Raw genomic sequence first — 27,573 nt, 5'->3', positions numbered from 1 at the left:
ATCGCTGAGGTTGCCACATGTCTGAATGAGTGGGCACCCTGGAAGATTCCGTTTATATAATGCGGGAGTCTATTTGGTGTTTGGTGGATCCGCATTCAGGGGATCACTCCACGGTAAGTTTGCTGAAATGAGGTTTCCGCCTCATTCTTTCTGGTCTTCATTGGTTAATTGCGAAGCATGGCTTGTGTTCAATGCTCGTTCTGTGTGAATGTCCGGACTGAACAGGAGAGAAATTCTTCAGTGTCAGTATTTTGTGAGATACTCCCTTGTGTGAGAGATGTTGTGAGATACTCCGCTACCAGTAATGCAAATCCCCACCCCTTTTTCCTCCCTTTCTATCACACCTGAAACATCGAAATCCAGGGACGTTCAGAGGCCAGTCCTGTCCTTCTTTCATACAAGTCTGTTATTGTGATAATGACATATTTTCAAGTACTAACCAAAGGTCTAAGGTCACTTACTTTGCCTGTTATACTCAACAAGGATTGGGTAACTGATACCTTGAAAATTTTCATTTAGTCGTGGAGAGCCAACATGGATTCATGACAGAAAGATCATGCATGTCAAAACTCATTGAATTCAGTAAAAACATGGAATTCAGAGCCTAATGTGTGACTGTAAGGCCTGAGGGGCTGAATGGCCTACTCCTGTTCCTTCATTCTTCTATTGCTGTCTACATGAAGGAGAATGTGGTGATGTGAAAGCTACAAATCATTATGATGCATTCACAGCTCCGACACAGGCCTTTCAGCCTCTGAGGTCCATGCTAGTGTTTATACTCCACATGAGCCATGTGTCAGGCTAATCAGGGCAGGGCTTAGACTGTTCATAGTAGGGCCCTGGGGAGTGCTGTCGAGCAAAGAGTCCTGGGGTGCAGGTGCATTGCTACTTGAAAGTGGAGTTTCAGATAGGCAGGCTAGTGAAAAATGCATTTTGGCACATTTGCCTTTATGAGTCACTACATTGAGGAGTTGGAATGTCATGTTGTGGCTGTTAGGCCACTTTTGGGATGCTGCATTCAAATTTGATCTCCATGCTAGAGGAAAGATGTTGTGAAACTTGAAAGTGTACAGATAAAATTGCAAGGATGTTGCCAGGATTGGTGGGTTTGAGCTACAGAGAGAGGCTGAATAAGCTCGGGCTATGTTCCCTGGAGCGTTGGAGGCTGGGGATAACTTTATAGACATTTACAAAATCATTGGTGGCATGGATAGGGTGAACAGTTAAGGTTTTCTCCCGAGGGCAGTGGAAAGATTTAGAAGAGGTCTAAGGGGTAACGTTTTGATACAGAGGGTGGTTTCTGTATAGAATGAGCTGCCAGAGGAGGTGGTGGAGATGGGTAATTATAACCTTTAAAAGGTGTTTGCATGGTTCTATAAATAGTTTTAGATATAGACCAAATGCTCTCAAATGGAACTAAATGAATTTAAGATATCTGGTCAGCATGGACGAGTTTGGCTGAAGGGTCTGTTCCTGTGCTTGACATCTCTGTGACTCTTTGACACTAACAGCCTTCTCCCAACCCTTGTTGTCTCACCCAATCAGCTTGTCCTTCCCTTCCTCTGCGCCCCCATCTGCTTATCTAGTTTACCCACAATCCATCTCTGCTCTTCACCTCAACTCTTCCTGTGGCTGTCAGTTTCACATTTTAAACAGCCTCTGGGTAAAACAGTTTCTCAACAATTAATGGCCTGTTGTGGTTTAAAGAATGTGACTTTTCATCACAGACAATTGGGGAATGTACCAAAATGCTGACCCTGGGCGGTGATGTTCACATCCTTGGAATTAATGAAATAAAGAGAATTGAATGAAAAATCTAGGCTAATAATCATAGAGAGGTTTGAACAATGGAAATATTAATTGGTCAGAAGAGGTTGGTGAAGTGGAGAAGGAATGTCATTCTGATCATTTATGCAGGATAGCTTTGTAACCCAATTTTAAAAAAAGGTGAATAAGGGCATGTTCTTGGAATTAGAAGTGGGTCAGGGGGAGAGCTGTGTGGTTATGGGAGGTACTTTACTTTCAGGAAAATGTGAGGTGTAAGTTCTAACAGTGGGAGGAACTTTTGCTAGGGGCAGGCCAGGCTGCTCATGAGCTTACAGTCTTCTCAGCTCACCTCAGTGTGTGCACAAGTAAAACACCAAATCCCATCACCAGCTCTGAAGGAAGTTCTGCCCTCTTGCTGGAACTTTCCAGGTTCCAACTTCCAGGGGCTACACCCAGAAGGTACTAGAGTTAGTACTTCATTGTGCACTCCTGAAGAATCAGCCAGCCTGTATCTGGCATCCCCACATGCCTAAGACCAGAGGCAAAGTGACTCCATTCCTCAGTGCTCTCTCGATAACCAACCTCGGAATTAAGGGTTATTCCATTTCATGGCGATGTCAGCAGGAGGCTATCCCAAGGGAGCATTGACTAAATACACCGGAAAGGTCAGCACCTTTGGGTGATTCAACAGCACCTGGAACCAGTGTTGCAAAAAGATGACTGATCTGCTGCACTCCATTGGAGTATGTTCCATTGTCTATTAAATGGTAACTCACATCCACAAGGGCATGAAGCATTCAATGTTTGTGACTGCAGAGGATGGCCACACAGAGGTTATCAGTCAGGTACCTTCCATCAGATGCCTCATGTGCAATCAATGTCTGGCAGTTCATTGTAGCGCATAGGCCCTCAGAGAATGAAACAGGGGAAATAATAATGAAGAATGAGGAAATGGCAGAGATTGTTTTTAAATACATTGTAAAAGTCTTTCCAGCAGAAGACACTGATATCATTCCAAAATTGCAAAATATTCAAGGACAAAAGGAGGTGAGGAAATAAATGCAGTAAATATGACGAGGGATAATGTATCAGGCAAACTGATGGGGCTGAAGATAGGTAATGTTCCTGGACCTGATGGGATACATCCTCGAACACAAAAGGAGGTAGCTACAGAGACAGTGGATGCACCAGGAGTAATCTTCCAGGAACCCCTGGATTCTGGAAAAGTCCCAGAGATTTGAAAAGTGTGAATGTAACATTTTTATTTGAAAAGGGAACAAGGCAAAAAGCAAGGAACTATCGGTTAGTCAGCTTAACATCTGTTACTGGGAAAATGTTAAGAGTCTACTATAAAAAGATGAAAATGCAGAGCATTTAGAAATATATAATAAGGTCAAGCAGAGTCAGCATGGGTTCATGAAGCAAAATGATGCCTGATATATTTTTGGAGGAGGTTACAAGCAGGATAGATAAAGGGATACAATTGATACAATAGGTTTGGATTTTCAGAGGGCATTTAACAAGTTACCACACATCAGGTTACTTAATAAGATAAGAGTCCATGATGTTGGTGACAGCGCATTAACATGAATAGAGGATTAACTAACTATGAAGGGATAAGTGGGATGGTTGTCAACCTATGCCACAGGAATCAGAGCTGGGGTGTGACAATTATTTGCAATATATATTCATGATTTGGATGAGAAAAGTAAATGCTCTGTAGACGTCATTGAACAGACAATCTATTTGATTGAAAATGATCTTCTGTTATGTGGACCACTTAGGAGCGTGCCAGAACTCACTAGGCAGGATGTCCAGAGTAGTGCTCATGTGCTTGCCCTGCGGAACTGAGCTCAATGACAGGGGATAACGTAGCAGAGGGGAAATTGGGCCACCCATTGATCTCCTCAGACAAGAAAGAAGTGGAATCTGATACAGATGCTGAGAGAGACAACAAAATGATGTTCATGTTGAAGAAGTGAAAACGGTAGTTAGGCAAAACAGAGAGGCCCAAGTGAACCAAACAGCAACTAAATTTGAGTGAGAATGAGCCAAATAACCTGATTCCATACTGTAGGGATTTTATGATCCTAGATCTCTGGATTAAGATGTCTGCACACTCAGACCCATGAGTCAATGAGGTACTTCTCGTTTTAAAGGAATGTTGACTTTGTGACATGTGCCCTTTATGTTTCTTTCCTTTTCAATAAAATATGAAAATGCCATGCTTCAATTACCTCCTGCTCAATTTCCTGGACAAAGCTTCAGAATAGAGTTATGCGGGAATATATGGGAATTCTGCATTAATTAACTCAACCAATCCTTTATTGCTGAGACATTGTGGACTTGCTGAGTGCTGACTCAGAAGTCCAGCAGAAGGGTGTGCTCCCATGAGGTCATGTTCCTCCCAGATGGCAGCAGAGACTAGCACAGCTCCATATGATACACATGTGAGTGTCAATGCCCTTCAAAGTTGACCTTAACATAATCATAAACACTGCTGCCATAAATCAATCAGTCAAACAGTCAAACTGACTAAACCATCTGTGTCCTCCTGTAAGCTAAACCTTCTTCTTCACTTTTAACTATGTAATGGGTGGTCTGGGCTGGCATGGTCGCATGGTGCCTGGCACTGCAGCCACACAGGACTGGGGGCTAATTTCAGCTTTGGGTGACTGTCTATGTGGGATTCTGCCAGATGTTCCAGTTACCTTCCACAGTCCAGAGATGCGCAGGTTAGGTGAAATGGCCTCATTAAGTTGCCACACAGTGTGCGGAGCTCTTTGGGTTAACTGTATGAAATATGAGTTTACAAGGATAGGGTGGAATGCTCTTTAGACAACAGTGTAGACCAATAGACCAAGTAGCCTCTATCTACACTGCAGAGATTAAATCTTAAGACTACTCTTGCTCTCTGTTGGCAGGAACCTTTTTCAATTCTGAGAGCCTCAAACTCTAAAATTCTTTTTCACTTTGGATATATCTTCTGTAAATTTTAAATGTTTTACTGCGCTCATGTGGCCATGAGCCTTATTCTAATTCTAATTCCGACAACATGGATTCTTCACATATTGGAAACCACTTTTGCTGAGGTGACTTGTTTCCCCACACTCCAAGCTTGATTCTTCTGAATTGAGACCTTGCATTTTGTCATCAGCTTAACAGTATAAATGATTTTAGCCAATAACAAGACAGAGGTTCTCTCAGGCTCTTGAGTGAATCACATGCTCAGTTATACACAGAGGACACAGTTTAAATTTCTTTCTGAACTGATATAAAAAGTATCTTCACAGAACCAACCTATGTCCATCTGCTTCTATTTTGAAAACTAAATCACAAAATCTAATTCTCATAACAGTACACCTTTTATCACAATGCATTGATTAATTTTTTTGACAATGCATTGTCAAATTTTAATGTTTTCAGTGAGTTGACATGCAAGTATCTGAGAGTAGTCTGTGTTTCTGGAAATACACTGAACTACAGAAGCTCATGGTGACTTTGCAATAAATACAACATAAAGCTATTAAGATGAAAGTGGAGGGCAAATGAAGAATATATAACCAGGATACTGTTTGCTCACTTTGTAGTTTTTGCAGAACAATAGCTACATCATTTCTGAATGATTCCAATCTCTATATAATCTCTAAATGTTGTCCACTAACAACAAAGGTTTTCTTCCATTAGATTGTCCATCATGAAATTCTCTCTGTTTCTGGGCTTTGTGATGGTATGTATTCTGGCTGTAACCTCAGGCCACACGTTTGATTCCAGACTGGATGAAGACTGGGAAAACTGGAAATCACAACATGAAAAGCAGTACACCGAGGTAAAAGGGTAACTTTCTCCAGCAAGTATCTATTTCTCACAATCAGCTCACTCTGAAAGGGTGGGATTCCACACATTTCACAAATTATTGAGAGATAGTAGGAACTGAAGATGCTGGAGAATCTGAGATAACAAGGTGTAGAGCTGGATGAACACAGCAGGCCAAGCAGCATCAGAGGAACAGGACAGCTGATGTTTCGGGTCTGGACCATTCTTCAGAAAAGACCCTTTCTGAAGGAGGGTTCAGACCCAAAATGTCAGCTTTCCTGCTCCTGTGATGCTGCTTGGCCTGCTGTGTTCATCCAGCTCTATACCTTGTTATAACAAATTATTGACAATTCTTATTTGGAGATAAAGTGGGAGAAGCAGTTGGAATGGATATATGCACTGAAATTGAAAATGCATTGGTGTTCATGGGTTCTCCCACCCTCTAACTTCAGTAGAAGATTGACCAAACTCACAGTGAAACATCAGGGACTTAGGGTATAACCTTCATATCCCAGAGGAGACAGAATGGAAGTTGAAAGGGGGGTTAAATGAGCAAGAGGCCAAAATCCTGAACCCTCATGGTGCAGTGAACCTGTCATTCACTTACCCGAATTAAAATGTGGTGGAATGTGCCAATGGCAGGCATCAGCAAACCTATTTCATGTTTTTGCTTATCATTAAAAGGCCAGGTTGTAGGAAATAAGTTTTCCTTGCCCAGGGCATAATGAAGTGAAGGTGGGAATATGGGAAAGGCAATCACTGGGTAAGGAGGACCACTGTTCAGAAACTGAAAGAGCTTGGCCAGAGTAAAGTAATTGTCAACCATTCAGTGCACATATCCCATCTGTTCCTGAGGTTTGCATGGGATCCTCTTATATCTGAATCGCTCTGCAAAAGCATGGTTTGACAGAGTGATACCCCAATGATTGTCAATTTGTAATCAATAGATGGTGTTATTTGTCCTTCTGGTGCACAGGACACAGTTCATCCCCAACCTGTAATGCAGCCATATTCTTATATACAACAGATAGACAGTCACTCTCACTGTGACTCTGGCAGTTTAGGCCGGTTTAGCCTGAAGGGAGGGCTACCTACCACCATCCCTTGGGAACATCCATCCTTGTCCTTCCCAGGTTCCCGGCAGACAACTCTCCAGTGAGTCATCAATAAACTGCTGTGTCACATTCTGCCATGTTTAATACGTCTCAAAGGGTATGGGGTGACTGACACAGTCTGACTGATCATCCTTGCTCGCAGTGAGTAAAAATCTGTCTGGCTGCCCTTTAATTCTGGTTTATGTCTGGTGCCCAGCCAGACCTCACACTGTCACAGCAAGGGTTAAAAGTCCCTACCCACCTTCCTCATGGGATTTACCGTTCTTCTTCCAGATGCATGTGTGTTGAGCAGAGAACCGTGTGACCATGGAAATAATGCCGAGCACCTCTGAACTGAAGTAACTCCCATCTCTGTGCCCGCTACTAGATTGAGAGTACCTAATGCAAGGTTCTGCCCTCAATAACTCAGCTTACTGGGATTCCATTGGACCTTTGGTGAAATTACTACGCAATCAGTAACAACACCTTTAGAAAGTTCAGACCAGCTTTAAAAAAAATTGTAGTTATTGAACCATGCATTCAATGTAATATTTTGATTTTAATATATTAATGTTCATAATTCAGAGTTTGATGGGAATGCGTAGAGTAATCGGATCAGCCATGATCTTATTAATAGTACAGAACAGACTCAAGGGGCCCAATGGCCTAAATTATATGCTCACATTGACATTGTCATTGTACACACCAATCTGAACACATCTGCATGATTAATGAAATAAAGGAGATAAAGTCTAACTTGTGAAATGTAACATTCATCCTCCACGGTCTAACTTTCTTCTGCTCACCCTCAAATGATTTGTTCATGATTAAAGATGTTGATCTTTTCCAGCTCTTTATTCCAGCTACACTTTCCACTTCACTCTCTCAGACTGGAAGATCAAACGGATTCTGCTTTGTGTGCGGGAGTAAGGAGAATTGTGCAACTTCTCCGATATGGATCGAATAATTAAAACCTAACTGAAAGTTGTTAGTTCAGGTTTCATGCAGGGATTTATAAGGCTATCGTTTTATTTTATTTAGTGAAAGATACAGACACCTCATTAATCTAACGTCTTTATTCAGGATGAAGAGAACTACAAGAGAATGGTATGGGAGGACAACATGAGATACATTGAACAACATAACCTGGAGTACTCGATGGGGAAACACACATTCACTGTGGGAATGAATGAGTATGGAGATCTGGTGTGTACAAAATGTATCATCTGGGCTCTACTAGATGCTGAATTTTGTGGTGCTGTTACTAAATGAACAGCGTTATCATAAAACTTCATTTCAACCAAGAATTCAATCTCCCTTACCAATATATATTTCAGGCAAGATAGGTTCTCCTTTCCATTTTACGTCCCATTACATTCTGCCTGCTTCTGTCAAACAGGTAGTTCCATGGGCTGGGGCATTGTTCATATATCTGCAGTTCTTTCCAAATATAAAGCAGATAATGGACAGGTTCACCACCAAATTCAAGACGACAGTGTTGACAGTACTCAACACACCAGCTGCATGGATCTTCCCCTGGCCCTCACCCGCTACAGTGAAAACTGATACTTGTGTAACACTACTTCTCAGAGTGATCAGAAGTAGGAACACTGTCCAACTTTCTCCTCTTAGATTCAAAGGTCCTGAGGCCAATTGCAGACCTACTGCTTTAGCAGTGACCAGGAGTTTGTGGCAATGTTGATGGTGGAATGTGAGATGCTGTTTATCCAGACAGCTTGGTTAAACATTGATAAAGTCAACCATCATGGGGGAGATTTAACCCATTTCCCTCGTAATGAAAGTGCTTTGTAGCATTTTAATTATCGTCTCCTCAAATTATTTCAAAGTGAGGCATACTTATAATCGCTGCTGCCATCTTGAACATTTGCACAATAGTCCAGATCAATGTTTTATCACCTTCAGGCCCTCTATTCAAGTTTACATTGAACTGTGAAGAAACTGACTCACCAAACTTTTCTCCATTTCTTTATTTGAGGCAGTAGTAGTGAACAGAGCAGAATAGAACAGAAATTTATTGCTATCTGTACTTCAGCATGAAAAATGCAGCAAAAAGTTTTAGAAGTCACTACAGCATGGTGCCTATTAGAGTGGAGTGCCAGAGCAGCTTTGATCTCTCGGTTAGTTAAACCCCGTGAACAGGTGACAACGTATCTCTGTGAGGTTATTGATCTTTGTCCAGAGCAATGTCCATTCAAAAGTTAATCATTTCATCAGTGAGTGTCATTGTGTTTGATCATTAGACCACTGAAGAGTTTAATGAAATCATGAATGGATTCTTCCAAGCTGAAGCTGATAACTCAACTGAAGAACATGTTGATGAAGGAGATGATTTTAATGAAGATGTTGACGATCTTGAATCTAATGAAATTGAAGAAGGCGATGATGATCTGAAACTCAGAGTTGTCGACTGGCGTAAAAAGGGTTTGGTTACTCAAGTGAAAAGTCAGGTAACAATCAGCAGGAATTCTTCCGTTATTAATTACTTGTGAAAGCTCAGTCTGAAAAAAATCTTGAAGTTATCATGAGCTCAACTGGTAAGCAAGGTTAATTTCCATTTTCAGATCCTATTTCCAGGTCCAGTGGATGCAGAGTCAAACCTGACCTTCCATCTGATCAATGGGGTTGTTGCCCTCATCTGAAATTACAGTCACAGCTATAGTACACAGTGACAACGCTAATGAAATATAGAGCGGGTTGAAGAATTTCTAATTTGAAATCAAACAGGACAGTGATCAAAGTGGAATTAAAAGAACAAGGACAATATTAAACTGGGAACATGGTACTACTTTAAGTTGAAGATTGGTTGAAACCAAAAGTATGGGTAAACACCAGACTGGCATCCTGAGCAGAGATAACAGAAGTGCAAGGAAAGACAATCTGACACTTTGCAAGATTTGTTACAATTTTCAGTTCATTTACAGTGTGTTATAAAGATTAGCTCCTTTCTGAGAACTGCAGCTGAAACGCCCAAAAAGGAACACCCCATCCTACAACCTGTCAAAGGTTTGTAAAAAGTGGTGTAACTTGCCCTTCAGCAACTTCTAGTGGTGAGATAAAATAAATTCTTGGCACTCACTTTACAACCAACAAGGAACAATTTATTTATCCAACTCTAACAGTGAGCAAGTTAAAAATCTATTAATGAACCGAATAAACTCCCTTTCACTACTAACTATTCCCAAATAAAACCAGATTCAAATAGTATGCTGTTGCAATAAATATAAGTCCCATTTATATGAAAAAATAGTTTAGTCTCTTGAAATTACAGATAGGTTATGTGTCTTCTGTTCCGCCTTTGTCAACTCTTCTATCAGAAATGTCTTCTTTATTGATTCTGCTGTTAGGAATGTTAACTAGTTGTGCCATGGGTATCATTGCCATTTAGATAGTGCTTTCTCTAAGAAATAGAGGAACTGTGAGACCCAATGACTCTCTCTTGAAAGCTGAGGACTGTTAGCTCTGACAGATGTAAGTTAGCTTTGGGCTTTGTCCAGTTGTCCTCTTCTCTTATACGCTCAATGACATATCAATATTTCTTACAAAGGGATTGGGCCCATGTTGTCAAAACCAGCAGATTTAAATTTAATTGTTTTTTGATATCTAAGTGCCTGGTTCAAATTGATTCGCTACATTCAAAAGCTTGTTGTCTTGCTAAAAACTGCTGCTTGGCCTGCTAATTTCTGCCTTTCTATACAAATATTTTAATTCAGCTGCTCTCTGTGTACTTGCAAGCTTTCAAGCTGCTGCTCATAAACCTCCATTGTAAATCTTTCAGCACAGAAAAAGCACACCATCATTTCAAGGGACAACACCATGTTTCCTCCCCAGCATTTTACAAACACCAAATCCTAACTTCTTGCCTCCCAATCCACCAGTATTCTACCCAACTTCGTAATAAGTTGTTGGGCTGAAGGCTGTTGGTGCTGAAGGCAGAACACACCAGCGCCTTCCTGAGTCAGAGATTAGGTAAAGCTCCCCTTTCTCTTTGATCAGTGAGCTTAGCAACAGCCTCACACATGCTCTAATTTGTCTTCTCCATTGTTCACAGCACACTTCATCAGAGCTTGTCTTCTTTTTGAACTCACTGCCATTTATTTTAAATTTTCTTTGGATATTGTTAAGGCTGCTTCTGGAATATTGTGTCCAGTTCAGGTTGCCCACTTATAGGAGGGATGATATTAAGCTGGAGAGGGTTTAGAAGAAATTTACCATGATGTTGCCAAGTATGGGTGGTTTGCTTTGTAAAGAAAGGCTGGATCGGCTGGGAATTTAGTCACTGGAGCATAGGAGGTTGAGAAGCAACCTTATAAGAGTTTATAAAATAGTAAAAGGTGTAGATAAAGTAAATGGCATTTGTCTTTTCTGCAGGAGGTGGGATTTCATGACTAGGGAACACATTTTTTAAGGTGACAGGAGACAGATTGAAAAAAACAACATGAGGGTCAATGTTTTGATATGGAGGGCGGTTCATGTGTGGAAATGAACTTCCACAGGAAGTGGTGGATGTGGGTACAATTACAACTTTTAAAAGACGTTGGATTAGTACATGAATAGAAAAGGTTTGAGTGGATATGGGCCAAGCACATGCATGTGGCAATAGTTTAGTTTGGGATTATGGGAGGCATAGATTGGTTGGTCAGAAGGGTCTGTTTCCAGGCTGTACTTCTCTGTGACTCCATAGGCCAGAACTTGTGTCCCATTGCCATTTGCCATTGAGAATGTGTTGGTGAGTTTGCCTTCTCGAAATACTGCAGTACTTGGGTCACACTATGCTCCGTGGGGAAGGGAGTCGCAGGATTTGACTAAGCAACAGTGAAGGAATGGTGATACTGTTCCAAGTCAGAATAATGTGTAGCCAAGTGGGGGTTTTGCAAGTCTTTGTGCTCCAATGCACCTGTTGCTCTTGTCATTTCAGGTGGTATGTTTTGTGGGTTTGGAAGGTGTCATTCAGAGAATTGTGACTTTTTGCAGGGCATTGTGCAGATAATTAACTCTGCTGCTACTTGTGGTAGAGGGAGTGAAAATTGATGATGTTAGATGGGGTACCAACCAACCTGTCCTGGATAGCATTGAATTTTTTAAGTGTTGTTGGAACTGCACCATTTGAAGCAAGTGGAGAATTTTCCTTCATACAACTGAATTGAGATTTGTAGTTGGTGGATGGGCTTTGGGGAATCAGTAGATGAGTCGTTTGTCACAGAATTCTCTGCCTCTTACCTGCCCTTGCAGCAACAGTGTTTCTTAAGCTGGTGCAGGGCAGTTTCTGCTCAATGTCAATCCCAGAACTGAGGGAAATTCTTGATAAAATTGTCAAGAGGCAATGTTTAGATGCGGTCCTGTTAGTTGACACATTTGTGGTGCAAATATAACTTGCTACCTATCAACCCAAGCCGAGAACTTGATCACATTTTGATGTGTATGCAGAAAGACTGCTTCAGCGTCTGAAGAGCTGTGAATGTATAAACATCAGCAAACGTCCCCATTTCTGACCTGAGGATAGGAGATGGCTAGATCTAGAACATTACTCCTGTAATTTGATTCACTCTGTTTGATAGGAGTTCCTGCAGACCTTTCCTGAGACTGAGATTATTAACTTGTAACAATCAGAACCACTTTATTTTTGCCAGGTCTGGTTCTAACCAATGGAGATGTTTTCCCCTGGTTCCCATTGATTCCAGTTTTATGAGGACCTCTTGCTGCCCCCCTCAGTCAAATGTGGCCTTGAAGTCAAAGGCAGTCACTCTCACCTCACCTCTGAGGTTCAGCTCTTTTTTCCATGTTTGAACCAAGGCTGTAATGAGGCCAGGAGCTGAGTGGTCCTGGGAGAACCCAAACTGGGCGTCACTGAGCAGGTTATTGCTGAGCAGGTGATGCTTGATAGCACTGTTACTGACACCTTCCATCACTTTACTGATGATCCTGAGTATACTTGCAGGCTAGTGATTGGTGGGTTATATTTATCCAATTTTTTTAGAATTGGATCAGACATACCTGGACTATTGTTCATATTGTTAGTTTGATGTCAGTGTTAACGTTGTATTGGAATGCCATGGCTATGGGACAAGGTCTGGAGTCCATGTTTTCAGCAGTATTGCTAGAACATTCTCAGATTCTTTGCACTTTTCATTGCCTTCAGCTGCTTCTTTTATCAAACAGAGTGAATCAAATTGATTCAAGCATAGCATTCACGTAGATGGCTCTGGGCCTCCACAAAGTTGATACAATAGTTAGCCCTATCAGTATTATCATGGACAGGTATATCTGTAACTGATAGATTAGTGAGGATGAGGTCAATTAGTTTGTCCCTTTTGGTTTCCTGCCATAGACCTAGTCTTGCAGTGACATCCTTCAAGCCTTGCCCAGGTCTGTCACACATCAGAAGAAGAGTCCACACCTGAAACATCAGCTTTCCTGCTCCACTGATGCTGCTTGGCCTGCTGTGTCCATCCAGCTCTACACCTTGTTATATTAGAGGCACTACTGAGCCACTCTTGATGATGGGCATTGACGTCCCCACCCAAAATATATAGTGTGCCATTGCCAGCTGAAATGTTTCTTCCAAATGATGTTCAATGTGGATGATCCTTGATTCATCAAATGAGTTTAGTCCAGCAGGTATTAATCAGTAGGAGCCTTCCTTGCCCATGTCTGCTGAAGCTGTTTGAATTAATGAGATCCCAATTACATGCTGAGGACTGTCAGGACAACTCACAGTAACTGTATACCAGCGTGCCATCACCTCTGATTGGTTGGGGCTTTCAGTGCAGCAGCAATTTCCAAATGACCATTCCCAAAACCTTGTGGTATTTGCCACATCTGCCAGAAGAGGCACTTTTCTCAGGCAGCACGAAGGCTTAAATCATGTCAGCAACGAGTACTATTATGTCTGCTCAGGCATAATTACCAACACCTCAGGAGCTGGTGCAGATATCCCTGCTCCTTCTGAAAGCTAGGATAAAACTCCTCTCCACATACACACAGCAATGTAGCATCAGTGGAATGGGTACAATCAAATTTAAGGTGAACAGTAACTCTTTCAGTACCATTAACATGTGCAACATTTTCCTATGATTGACAATTAAACAATCAGGTACATGATGGTATTTCCTTTACCGGTGCCCAAGAACTCTGGCTTCATCACTTCATGGGGTCCAGACTTTTCAAAAACTCTTTCAGAACATAGATCATAGAACATAGAACAATACACACAGGACAGGTCCTTCGGCCCTCGATGTTGCGCCGACCTGTGAACTAATCTAAGCCCCTCCCCCTACACTATCCCATCATCATCATCCATATGCTTATCCAAGGACTGTTTAAATGCCCCTAATGCGGCTGAGTTAACTACATTGGCAGGCAGGGCGTTCCATGACCTTACCACTCTCTGAGTAAAGAACCTGCCTCTGACATCCGTCTTAAATCTATCACCCCTCAATTTGTAGCTATGCCCCCTTGTACAAGCTGAAGTCATCATATGCACTCTGTTTGAATTCTCAAGAATGCTAGATCTTTAGTATCAGTGCTGAGAGCACTGGTTTTGATCTGTGGTTCATTTCTCCATTGGTGGATCTTTTATTTCTCAGATACTCTTGGCAGAAGAAGTTGCACTGTCTTGTTACCCCCTTTCCATTGTATGGGAGACCTTTAACTTGGTGAATGCCCATCAGCTAGAAAGTGTTTTCTTCCTTGCTGTGTGCCTTTCTGATACTTTTTGTGCTCCTTTTCAAAGTATCTAGTGTGGAAGCTTAAACTAGTCAATTCCTTCTTGTCAACCATTTCCTGAAACTGTGCCATTGACCTTGCTCTCATGGAGTCACATGCAGGCCACTCCCATTGGTTTCTCCATCAGGCTGTTTTTGTTAATTTCATTCGTGAGATGGAGATATCACTAGATGAGCCATTATGTATTGCCATGTCTAATTGCACCTGGAAATGAGGAACTTGCCGGGGCATTTCGGAGGGCAGTTAAGGGTCAACCACATTATATGTCTGGAGTCATGTATGGCCTGGAAGAGGTAAGGATATCAGATTTCCTTCCCTCAAAGATGTTAATGAAACCAATGTATTTCTGAAAAAATCGATAATGTGAACATGATCACCCAAGAGTGAGTAGTAATTTAAGAATCACTAGTGCTCCCAGGAAATGAGGAAATACCTGAATGATTCATTCATGATCAGAGTCCAGCAACACATTAAGGGAGTGCATTTCCAACAGGTCATAAAATGCTACAGACTGATCTCAGGGAGCTCCCAGCCTCACATATGCGCAGCTGCCCTGATATACACGTGGAAATCCAATGGCAGTCGTAAATCCCATCACTCTGGCCCTCGCACTCTATGGTGTTTTGCACAAAGCCTGGGAAACACATGAAGAAAATTAATGAACATCGTTGATGTTAATCTGAGCTCCAGTTGATGATGGATGAAAGGATTTTATTTTTACATCAGCATGTCTTACTGCAATTGTATTTGTGTCATTACCAGGGGCCCTGTGGCTCTTGCTGGGCTTTCAGTGCGACTGGTGCCATTGAAGGACAATGGGCAAAGGTTTGTGGAAGACTGATTTCTCTGAGTGAGCAGAACTTGCTTGATTGTGACACAACGAGCCATGGATGCAGAGGTGGATATAAAAAGTTGGCCTTTCAATATGTGAGAAGAAACGGCATTGAGTCGGAAAAAACTTATCCATACACAGCACAGGTAAATCACTTTACAATCTGTTTCCAATTCACCAGGTACAACATATTTATGGCATTCATGGTGTTAGACAGTGTAACCCAGCACTGATCAAATGACAGCTGACATCCTACTCTGGATCAATCCTTCGCTGAGAATCTGCTCCCAGGTTTCTGTCAGTGCCACTGCATTGGTAGCTTGAGGTAGGCTGAGAAAATATCAGCATTCAGGACAGGTCCAGCTCTCTCTCTTACTTCTCCCTTATCCTGTAATGACATCCTGAATCTCCACTGAAAACCTCCTGGTCTTGTGTGATTGCCAAAGAAAAGACAAGAGGGTGAGTGGTGGCAGGAAAAAGGTCCCAGGGTGTACAATGTGGATGATTGACATGTGGGAGGCTGTCAGTAATTCCTATTTCCCAATACCAGGTCCCTCTATAAAATAAGGACCCTCTTCTGGAGCGAGAAAGTGGCATCACAGCAACTTTCTTGTTGTGCTCTCTATATGGGTTTATGTCAAAAGCAGCTGGGGGAGACGTTCAAGTGGTCAACCATTGCTGATCTCAGAGCCTCAATTGCTGGCAGATTAAGCAGACCATTCAGAGAGTGACCATCACAGACTTGTTCAGGGTATGGCCAATTGCTTGTCACCCTCATGTCCAATTAGCTACTGCATCTCCCACTGCAAATTCAGCACATGGCAGTGCATTAAATTCCACCCTGTTTTTTTTTCTGGAAGCAAACTACATTCTCAGAAAGGTAAATGGGTGAGACACTGGCCCAAACCTTGCCTCTAGTTTGGAAGAGGGAGACGCTTCAATAGTTACTTCTGGGTTATGAAACTTGGAGGCAGGTGCATGGCCATCATCGGATATGATGTTCCAAAAGAAAGGTCTTGCCTCATCTTCATTCACTCTGTCTGTCTCATGAAGTCAGTGGAGACAGTCAGTAATGTCTGTTTAATGGACAATAACATCAGTAAATATGGAAGCCGGATTATGCAGCACATTTTCATTTAAATATTTTGATGAGCAAAACACCGCATCATTGTGAGTGTCTGAGGCTGAAAACTTGTCGGTAGAACTTTGGCAAGCTATTCTTGAACATTAACTTTCAATATTTCCTTTTAACAATTAGCAAGGATCCTGCAAGTTTCAGAAAAGTAATATTGTTGCCAAAGTCGCCAGATACAGAAACATACCAAGAGGAGAACGTTGTTTAGCGAGGGCTTCGAGAAAAATTGGACCAATCGCTGTTTCGCTTAATGCTCGTCCAAAGACCTTCCACTTCTATAAACAAGGTAAGAAATAGACTGTGTGGATAAGGTATATTAAATGGACAATCTACAGATTCCACATAAAATGTTTTCAATGTCAAACATATGCACACATTCCCTGTCAAGTTGTTTGTTGGTGTTAATGCTGTCTCGATGTGTATAAGGGGAACTGTAAAGCTCGTCCCCTTATTCATGTTTCCCTCCTCCCCCATGCTACAGGCAGCCTAGTGCTGTCAGAAACCATTTCAGTCAGATTGGAAACTGTGCTCAGGAATGGCAATGGGAAATTTACCCACTCCTTTTTGCAATGGTGCAAGCAGCTCAGAAATTTTGCGCTGTCACTAACGTAACTGACTGTGAGGTGCAGCTCAGTGATGTGCTGCTGAGTGAAGGCACACCTTGGCACTGAGCCCAAGTGTGAGGTTGGCACCACTTAAAGCAGTCCACATGACTGAAAGTCAATCCTGTCCCCCTTCAAGGGACAGGGGCTTGAACTCAAGAAGAGACTCTGATCAGAAGGGGAAATGAAAATGGAGCAACAGGCGAGGCAGCAGCCCCAAGGGTCTCTGAGACAGCAATGGGGACCTTAGTACAGGAGGTGAACACGAGAAGCGAGGTGCCCTTTCTTAAGTGAAGTAGGGGGCCCTCCAGGCAGACATTGAGAAGGCAGAGAGAGCAGGTAGCTGTCACAGTCAATGCTACAGCTGAGATGTGGTTCCCCTGCACCATGGGGAGGACTCTATCCTGGCAATGCCACTCTGCATCCTTCTCTATGCTCAAAGGGAATAGAATGGACTGCCCTCAGAATCACACAAGAATCACACAAGTGCATGACACATACAATCAGATGGATGGCATTGCATATATTTTAAAAATGCCAATGACTGTCAAAAAAGCTCAATATCCCCATATTGCATGCACTAAGCAGAGATTGCTGCCCAGATTGATTGTCAACAGAATCTTTAAACAATGTAACAAAGTCCAAACAGTTCATTCATCCTGGAAACAGGTTTCAATTTGTGCATGCTCTGTGCAGCGTGGGTTGAGTTGTGCTCTCTTGGAAAGCTTTACTGGTCAATGCCCTCACTTCCTTTATTGTCACTAGCTAGGTAGCATTTATTGCCCATCCTTAATTGCCTAAAGAGCAGTTAAGAAGCAATCACATTGCTGTGGGTTTGGAGTCACATGTAGGCCATATCAGATAAGGATGACAGTTTCCTTCCCTAAATGACATCAGTGAACCAGATGGCTTTTTCCCTGGATGTGAGTTTGCTCGCTGAGCTGGAAGGTTAGTTTTCAGACGTTTCATCACCATTGTAGGTAACATCATCAGTGAGCCTCCGACGAAGCGCTGGTGTTATGTCCCGCTTTCTATTTATCTGGTTAGGTTTCCTAGAATGGTTCAAGAAAGGAAATAGGGAAATCCCCGGCAATTACAGACCAGTAAGTCTCACGTCTGTCGTCTGCAAGGTGTTAGAAAGGATTCTGAGAGATAGGATTTATGACCATCTGGAGGAGCATGGCTTGATCAAATACAGTCAACACGGCTTTGTGAGGGGTAGGTCAAGCCTCACAAACCTTATCGAGTTTTTTGAGGATGTGACTAGAAAAGTTGATGAGGGTCGAGCTGTGGATGTGGTGTACATGGACTTCAGTTAAGCATTTGATAAGGTTCCCCATGGTAGGCTCATTCAGAAGGTCAGGAGGAATGGGATACAGGGGAACTTAGCTGCTTGGATACAGAATTGGCTGGCCAACAGAAGACAGCGAGTGGTAGTAGAAGGAAAATGTTCTGCCTGGAAGTCAGTGGTGAGTGGGGTTCCACAGGGCTCTGTCCTTGGGCCTCTACTGTTTGTAATTTTTATTAATGACTTGGATGAGGGGATTGAAGGATGGGTCAGCAAGTTTGTAGACGACACAAAGGTCGGAGGTGTCGTTGACAGTATAGAGGGCTGTTGTAGGCTGCAGCGGGACATTGACAGGATGCAGAGATGGGCTGAGAGGTGGCAGATGGAGTTCAACCTGGATAAATGCGAGGTGATGCATTTTGGAAGGTCGAATTTGAGAGCTGAGTACAGGATTAAGGATAGGATTCTTGGCAGTGTGGAGGAACAGAGGGATCTTGGTGTGCAGATACATAGATCCCTTAAAATGGCCACCCAAGTGGACAGGGTTGTTAAGAAAGCATATGGTGTTTTGGCTTTCATTAACAGGGGGATTGAGTTTAGGAGTCGTGAGATCTTGTTGCAGCTTTATAAAGCTTTGGTTAGACCGCACTTGGAATACTGCATCCAGTTCTGGTCGCCGTAATATAGGAAAGATGTGGATGCTTTGGAGAGGGTTCAGAGGAGGTTTACCAGGATGCTGCCTGGACTGGAGGGCTTATCTTATGAAGAGAGGTTGACTGAGCTCGGTCTCTTTTCATTGGAGAAAAGGAGGAGGAGAGGGGACCTAACTGAGGTATACAAGATAATGAGAGGCACAGATAGAGTTGATAGCCAGAGACTATTTCCCAGGGCAGAAATGGCTAGCACGAGGGATCATAGTTTTAAGCTGTTTGGTGGAAAGTATAGAGGGGATGTCAGAGGCGGGTTCTTTGCACGGAGAGTTGTGAGAGTATGGAATGCGTTGCCAGCAGCAGTTGTGGAAGCAAGGTCATTGGGGTCATTTAAGAGACTGCTGGACATGCATATGGTCACAGAAATTTGAGGGTGCACACATGAGGATCAATGGTCGGCACAACATTGTGGGCTGAAGGGCCTGTTCTGTGGTACTGTTCTATGTTCTATGTTCTAATATACACCCAGGTCATCAATAGATTCTTAGCTCCAGATATTTATTAAATTCAAATTCCACCTACTGCCATGATGGGACTTGAACCCAGGCTCCCAGAACATTATCTGGGTTTCCAGATTTACAGTCCAGTGATAATACCACGAGACCATCACCTCCTTTCATCGCTGCTGTTAATGCCTGGTTTCATCTATATCCAAGACATTCCCCTTTCGTTAGTTCCTGTTGTGAAACATGCCACTGTGACGTGGCCCATTTTCACTGGGCTATTCTGCAAGACCCACACCAGACTGGCCAAGCGTCAGAACCTTGTCTTAAATCAATGGTCTATTCCACTATGACCCTGGTGGAAATGTAGGAAGCAAAGTTTCTTTGTTCTTTGATAGTCTGAGGTTTTCCGACAAGTGTCATCAGCCATGTTTGAAGGACGGGATGGGGGTTTCCCCTTATCTCCCAGCAAACAACCCTGCATTGCCTGAGAATCATAGAATAATACAGGAACCTGTGAGTTCCCTAAGGTACAAGAATCATGGCTGGATACCTCCAGCTTTGTCCCTGCTTGTTATGCAGTATGGATAGAGTGAGTGCCCTTTTCTGTTGAAAACCTCAATAAGTTGGTAACAATATACACCCAAAACATTGCGGCTTCAGTAGATGGCAGCCTGAACCGAGGGCAAACCTGCAGAGGTGGCCCCAACACTGCCCACATTCCTTGCCTCTCCTCAAGACAGGGACGGGGGAGATTATGAGTAGAGATACTAGGAACTGCTGATGCTGAAGAATTTGAGATAACAAGCCGTAGAGCTGGATGAACACAGCAGGCCAAGCAGCATCAGAGGAGCAGGAAGGCTGACGTTTTGGGTCTAGACCCTTCTTCATGAGCAGTTGCAATTTATGGAAATCGTCATCACATTGGGGAGGTGATGGTTTAGTGGTATTATCACTAGGCTGTAGATCCAGAGGCCGAGGTAATGTCCTGTGATAGCTTTAAGACAGATGTCAGAGGCAGGTTCTTTACTCAGAGAGTGGGAAGGGCGTGGAACACCCTGCCTGCCAGTGTAGTTAACTCAGCCACATTAGGGGCATTTAAACAGTCCTTGGATAAGCATATGGATGATGATGGAATAGTGTAGGTGGAGGGGCTTAGATTAGTTCACAGGTCGGCGCAACATCGAGGGCCGAAGGGCCTGTTCTGCGCTGTATTGTTCTATGTTCTATGTTCTGGGGATCCAGGTTCAAATCCTGCCATGGCAGATGGTGGAATTTGAATTAAATAAAAATCTGGAATTAAGAGTCAAACGATGACTGTGAATCCAATGTTGATTGTTGGTCTGGTCTTCACATGACTCCAAACTTCCCTCTGAGCAATTCGGGATGAGCAATAAATGCTGGCTCAACTAGTGAGGGCCCTCCTCCCATGAATGAATAAAAGGAAAGCTACATCTGGAATGTATGTATGTGCTCAGCATGAAGAGATATCCTCAGCTGCTTCCTGAAGTGGCCAGCTGTCTAAAAACATCAGGGTAGCTGTGGCCCTGACATCAGCCAGGCTGAGATAGCCATCCAACTCCTCATGAGGGCAAGCCCTGCTCAGGCAGTTCTCAGATTGGAGTGAGAATAGTCTGGAGCAGTGCTTGTCCTGTCAGGCAAGACCTATAGATGTGAGGTCTTCACAAGCTCCTACTCCTCACCCTCTGGATATTGCTGGGCTCACTGAAGTAGATGCAATTGCTCTCTTTGTCTGCATACTCTTCTGAAATGAGGCAAAGCAGGGAGTCTCCAGCCAATGTGATGTCTGTGTGAAGTACATGAGCTGATGACTATCAGAAGGAGAAGATAGTTTTATTGACGGAACTTCACATCCATCACCCTCCACTATGTCCTCACACAGTATGACCCAGAGGATTCTCAAGGAGGTCAATATCATGGTGCCAGAATCAGCTCTGAATAATATAACCTATCAAAGGTAAGTTTTACTACTGAAGCGTTTAGAATCATAGAGTCATCAAAACCAGGGGATTCAACACATTGGGTGCACATTGACCCTCAAAACAGCTTCCCACCCAGACCTAGACCCTCACCCTGGCTGTGGTCAAGTAAATGCAAAGCAAATGAGTGCTGGGAGGGAAGGCATTGGGAAAAGAAGAAAAGAGAAAGTCTGTGAAAGGGAATTAGGTGTGAATTGGTGCTGCAGGGTCAAGAGGATGGCAATGAGAGAAGCACAGTAAAAGGCCATGTGTTCCAGAGGAGATGTGGGTGGCACAGGTGAGGACACTGGGAAACATTAGTAAAAGTGAGACAGAGTAACATCAGAGGAGAACGTTTTGCAAACAGCATTATAGACCAGAAGACAATTTGAATGTAAAACACATCAATAAGCACAGGAAGGAAATTATGATTATATATTTGACAATTACATTACATTAAAGGTGAGTGTCTCCTTACAGGAGTTTACGCTGATCCAAGTTGCACCCAACGCCGCGGCCATGCAGTGCTCTTGGTTGGGTATGGAAGGGAGCGTGGAATGAACTATTGGCTGGTTAAGAACAGGTATGTACGATGTAGAAACAACAAACTGCTAATCAGAGCTGGGGCAGTGACAAGAGCACTGGATTTATCCCTGGTGTTTCCGGGCTAGGGAGGGAAACATTCGCGAAAATTCCCACTGCTGTCCCAAGGCACTGAAGAAGGTGCATAAAAATTCACAAGAGCGACGCTAGAACCGAAAGAATATGTTTATCAGAAAATGTCAAACAGAGAGGAGCTTTGTTCTTCAGGAATAAAAAAAGCAAAGCAGTAACTTGATAGAGGAGTTTAAGATAATGAAACGTTTGATAAAATAGGTGGAGTGAAAATATTTCCATTTGTGGGGCCTTTGAAATAGGAGCCATTAAAATAGTGGCAAAGCAGAATACTGTGGGGGCTGGGAATGTGAAATAAAAACAGAAAACAGAAAGCAGAAAACATTGGCAAAACTTCAGCGGGATCTAAAAGGAAAGAGAAAAGGAGTTAATGTTTCAGGTCTGACAACTTTCACCAGAACTGGAGGAAGTTAAATATGCAACAGTTTTGAACAAGGAGTGAGTGGGACAGAACAAAAGAAAAAGAGTATGAAAGACAGGGGAAATAAAACGGAGGCTTGGGGACCGCTTTGCAGAACACCTATGCTCAGTTCGCAATAAAAAAATTGCACCTCCCAGTAACGAACCATTTCAAGTCCCTCTCCCATTCCTGAGACGACATGTCCATCATGGGCCTCCTGCAGTGCCACAATGATGTCACCCGAAGGTTGCAGAAACAGCAACTCATATTCCGCTTGGGAACCCTGCAGCCCAAGGGTATCAATGTGGACTTCACAGGCTTCAAAATCTCCCCTCCCTCTCCTGCATCCCAAAACCAGCCCAGCTCGTCCCCGCCTCCCTAACCTGTTCTTCCTCTCACCTATCCCCTCCTCCCACTTCAAGCCTCACCCCCATTTCCTACCTTCTAACCTCATCCCACCCCCTTGACCTGTCCGTCCTCCCCAGACTGAACTATCCCTTCCCTACCCCCCTACGTACACTCACCTCTACTGGCTCAATCCTCACCTCTTTAACTTGTCTGTCTCATCTCTACCTATCTTCTCCTCTATTCATCTTTGATCCGCCTCCCCCTCTCTCCCTACTTATTTCAAAACCCTCTCTCCCTCCCCCATTTCTGATGAAGGGTCGAGGCCCAAAACGTCAGTTTTTGTGCTCCTGAGATGTTGCTTGGCCTGTTGTGTTCATCCAGCTCCACACTTTGTTATCAATGACAGAAAATACTATTTTCTGAAGCTAATGCAACAGGAAAAGCAAGAGGAACTAAAGATGTGTCTAGAATAAATGTATGGCTATCTAAAGGAAATAAATATGAAACAAGGAAATAAAATGGGAGTAGAATTTATAGTTTGAAATTGTTGAACTCAACATTCAGTACAGAAAGCTTACATTGCCTGATCAAAAGCTGAAGTGCAGTTCCTCAAACTTATGTTGAACTTTTCTGGAACCTCGCACAGGCCAGAGGCAGAGATGTCAGTGTCAGAGAAAGGTGAAGTAAAATGGGTGAACAGGGGGCACTTGCAGTGGGCAGACTGAGCTACTCAGAAAGCAATCACCTGATCTGCATTTGATCCCCCCATTGTACAGGTAACCACATTTGGAATGGAGATCAATTAGATTAAAAATACATGTTAATCACTTTCACTTTGAGGAGATATGATGTGGACCTCGGATAAGGAGGAGAGAGCATAAGGGTTGGTGTGATATCTCTTGTATTTACAAGGAACGGTGTCATACAAAGTGATGGAGAGTTCAGGGTGACTGAAAAGTAGACCAGGGAATCACAGAGGGAATAGTCCCTTGGAAATGCTAAAGGGAAGGAGAATATGAATTTTGTGATGGCATTTCACTGAAAGTGATGAAAACTGTTGTCCACATTTTCTTTCCATTTGTTTCACTGTTTGAATATTTTTCTTTCAGCCAGGTACACTTCTGCTTTCTTTTCTTGCTCCATCTCGATTCCCTTTGTCCATTTCTGTCATTCAGTCCCTCCTGTCTTCCACCTGTACCACTTTGACCTCATCCCTCCCACTCCTTGCTCAAAACCGATCACATTTCGAACTTTTCCCAGTTCTCAGAGATGGACAAGAGCCAGAACTGTTCATTGATTCTCTGTCTCTCGACAAATGCAACTATCCAGCTCAGAGTTTTGAGCAACTGCTACTTCTGAGTATAAGATAATCATTAATGAATCCAATCAGAACCTCAGGAGAAATCTCCTTACCCAGAGGGGTGTGTTAATGGGGAAACTGTTACCATGAAAAGTGGTTGAGCTGAATGACATAGATACATTGAAGAGGAAGTTGGATAAACACAGCAGGGTGAAGGAACGGAAGGAGGTGTTGACAGGGTTAGAGCAAGGGGACAGGGAGGACATGTATGTGAAGAAAAAACACTGGCACAGAGTGAATTTCCTGTCTCTGTGCTGCAGACTGTGGATATGTTTAATCAACATGAAACATTGTGTTTATCTGGATGTGAAGGCTTAATGGTAGAGCTGCCTGGGATAATATCATGGTTGGAGGAGGTAGATTAAAAAAACACACAGAAGGTGCTGGAAAAGCTCAGTGGGTTTGACAACATTTGTGAAGAAAACATCAGTTCACGGTTCAGGCCCAGTTCCAAGGAAGGGTCACTGGAACCGAAACATTAACTATGATTTTTTTCTTCACAAATCCTGCCAAACCGGCTAAGCTTTCCAGCACTTTCTGTTTTTTTTTTCATGATTTAAAGCATCTGCAGTTCTTTCAGTTTTAATTGGAGAAGGTGGTGGCTGGATCGGATGGTGGAATGTTTCAAGTAGGTGGTCTTGTGGTTCAGTAGGAAGGCTCCCTCCTGCCATATCTGAACAAAAACCTCCAAGTTCAAGCTTCACCCCAGGACTGGCTGGTCAAGAACATTCATCAGATACTTTATTGCCAACAGTTCATAATAAATCTGCAAATCCTTTGCACACTTTCATCCTATTCTTCAAAGGGGAAAAAATCTGAGTGGAGATAGGAAATGTACAAAATATGGTTCATTCAGGTGGATATTATCAGTGCTTAATGGGTGGTACAATAATCTGGTGACATTTCAATGCGGTGATAGTATTTGGAGGAATGTTTTTAGGGTGGAGTAACCCTACAGTGCAGGACATATGTGTATGTGAATGGACAGAGATTGGGGAACCTAGAGCCACTATCGACTCACCCACCACTCAGACAGCCTCCTGTGGCAGGCAACCTCAGGATGTTGTTAGTAAAAGCTTTCAGAAATTCTTCACCTCTATAAGGACAGCGGGCCACAGCCACTAATCTCCCTCATAAAATCCCTACAGTGTGGTCACAGGCCATTTGGCCCATCAGATTCACACCAACCACCCCCCGCCAAGAGCATCCCAATCAGACCCACCCCACTATCTTATAGCCCTGCATTTCCCATAGCTAGCCCACTGCCTGCACATATTCCTGGACACAATGGGCAACTTAGCATGGCCAAACCATCTAACATGCACATGTTTGGACTGCAGGCAGGCAGAAACCTGAGCACTCAGAGGAAACCCACAGATGCAGAGGGAATGTACAAACTCCACAAAGGCAATTACCCAAGACTGGGATTGAACCCAGATCCCTGGTGCTGTGAAGCAGCAGTGCTCACCACTGTGCCACTTATTCCCTAGCTACCTGCTCCGGTTTGAGATGTCTCCCCTCACAGGATCTCCCCTCATGCCATTTGGAAGCTTGTAGTGAATCCACACTCCCTGTTGGTACTGAAAACCTATGTAAGATATCACAATGATGTAACTCCTGGCTTCTGGTTTGCAGCTTGTACTACTGTAGTCTTGTGCCACTCAGCTCTCTGACTCAAATCAGGTAAAACATACTTGAACTGAATCTAATGACTCAAAAGATTTCAATCCGCTCCCAGGATAAATCAATTCTTCACAACTATCTTTTGAAACAACTTTGAAATGTTAATGCCAATTTCCTTTTCTTGTTTGTCAGTTGGGGGACAGAATGGGGTGAAGAAGGTTACATCAAAATCGCTAAGGATAAGGGAAATCTGTGTGGAATTGCCAACTATGCAGTCTATCCAACAGTGAAAAGGAGAATGTGTAAAATCGCAGTTTCTTCTGACTCAGCCTGAAAGAGAGAGGGAACCATTTCTGCTGATGTTGACTCATTCGATGCCATTACTTTAGCTGCCTGCTGCAATTTGAAAAGTGGGATAATATCAGCTTCTGCACATTTCTATAGCTTCACATACAAGGTTAATATCATTCTGTGTTTGATGCATGTAACCACAGTAATATCTGAGTGTCTACATTCTCCAGCTTGTGGAGAGACAATATCCTGCATGTACAGCTGCTGCTGAGCGATATATTAAATACTGCCAGCAATCACTTTGAGAGTCTGTTTATTCCAAAGAACAAATGTTGTTTTTTGATTCATGAATTATCTTTTTTCCTTTGAAATTTAACATCCTAAAATCATGTGGACAAATGCTCAGAACTTCTTTCTAACACCAGTGCAATGAGTGTAGAAGTGCAATGGGGTTGTGGAGGTAAATAAGGTTTACCTGGGAGACCTCCTGGAAACAGAGTTTAATGTGATCAGACTGTAGACTGACACTGTCCCTAAGGGCTAATATGTAATTTCATTCAGTGATTGGCAGGAAACAACATGGCACAGAACAGCAGGAAAACTGAGCAGTTTACAAACGACAAAATACCATCATTTCTGAGTTAATGGCATGCAGAAATAAGACTCAGATGTTCAGACAGTCAAAGAGTTTTTGGATTGGACTCATGTAGCAGGATTCAGTCCAGCTGACTCCCTGCACGAGAAATTGAAATTCCCCTGTATCTGAAATCCACTGAGTGTTCATTAAAACCAAAGAATTCAAAAGCATCTTACTCACATAATCTTTATGGATACACAGGAAAGATGAAATTTTTAAAAATCTAGTCAAACTCCTTGCTAAACGTTTGACCAAAATGATAAGACCATGAGATAAAGGAGCAGAATTAGACTGTTCAGCTCATTAGGTGTACTCCACCCATTGATAATGGCTGATATTTTTCTGAACCCATTCTCCTGCCTTCTCCCTGTAATCCTTGATCCCCTTACTCATCAAGACATATGTATCTCTGTCTTAAAGGCACTCAATAACTTGGCCTCCATAGCTCTCTGTGGCACCCTCTACCTGAAGAAATTCCTCCTCATCCTAGCCTGAAGTGTCATCCCTTTGGTCTAAGGCTGTGTCCTCAGGTCCTTGTCTCTCCAACTAGTAGGGATATCTTCTCCACATCCACTCTATCTCGGCTTCTCAGCATCCTATAGTTTTTCATGAATTTCCCTCACATTCTTCCAACCTCCATCAAGTACAGACCCAGAGTCCTCAACCACTTTTTATATGATAACCCTTCACCCCCAGGATCATTTTTGTAAAGCTCCTCTAACACCAGCACATCTTCCCTCAGATACACTCATAATAGTTGGAATACAGTCCGAACAGAGGGGGAAACAGCCTCAGCAGTACATCTTTGCTCTTGTATTCTGGCCCTTTTG

The 27,573-nt window shown here is 42.9% G+C and overlaps 1 protein-coding gene across 1 annotated transcript; it reads left to right on the top strand.

Annotated features, from left to right (window-relative positions):
- Positions 1 to 26,405, top strand: LOC125450324 (procathepsin L-like). The gene is made up of 8 exons (XM_059638451.1): positions 1 to 113; positions 5,455 to 5,596; positions 7,761 to 7,883; positions 8,939 to 9,145; positions 15,183 to 15,398; positions 16,511 to 16,673; positions 21,890 to 21,992; positions 26,008 to 26,405. The coding sequence occupies exons 2-8, from the start codon at positions 5,465 to 5,467 to the stop codon at positions 26,147 to 26,149; spliced, it is 1,086 nt and encodes a 361-aa protein (XP_059494434.1). The 5' UTR covers positions 1 to 113; positions 5,455 to 5,464; the 3' UTR covers positions 26,150 to 26,405.
- Positions 26,406 to 27,573: the final 1,168 nt, after the last annotated feature.

Source organism: Stegostoma tigrinum, chromosome 30 (assembly GCF_030684315.1).
Source record: "Stegostoma tigrinum isolate sSteTig4 chromosome 30, sSteTig4.hap1, whole genome shotgun sequence".
Lineage (NCBI taxonomy): Eukaryota > Metazoa > Chordata > Chondrichthyes > Orectolobiformes > Stegostomatidae > Stegostoma > Stegostoma tigrinum.
This window is presented reverse-complemented; position numbering and strand designations above follow the sequence as displayed.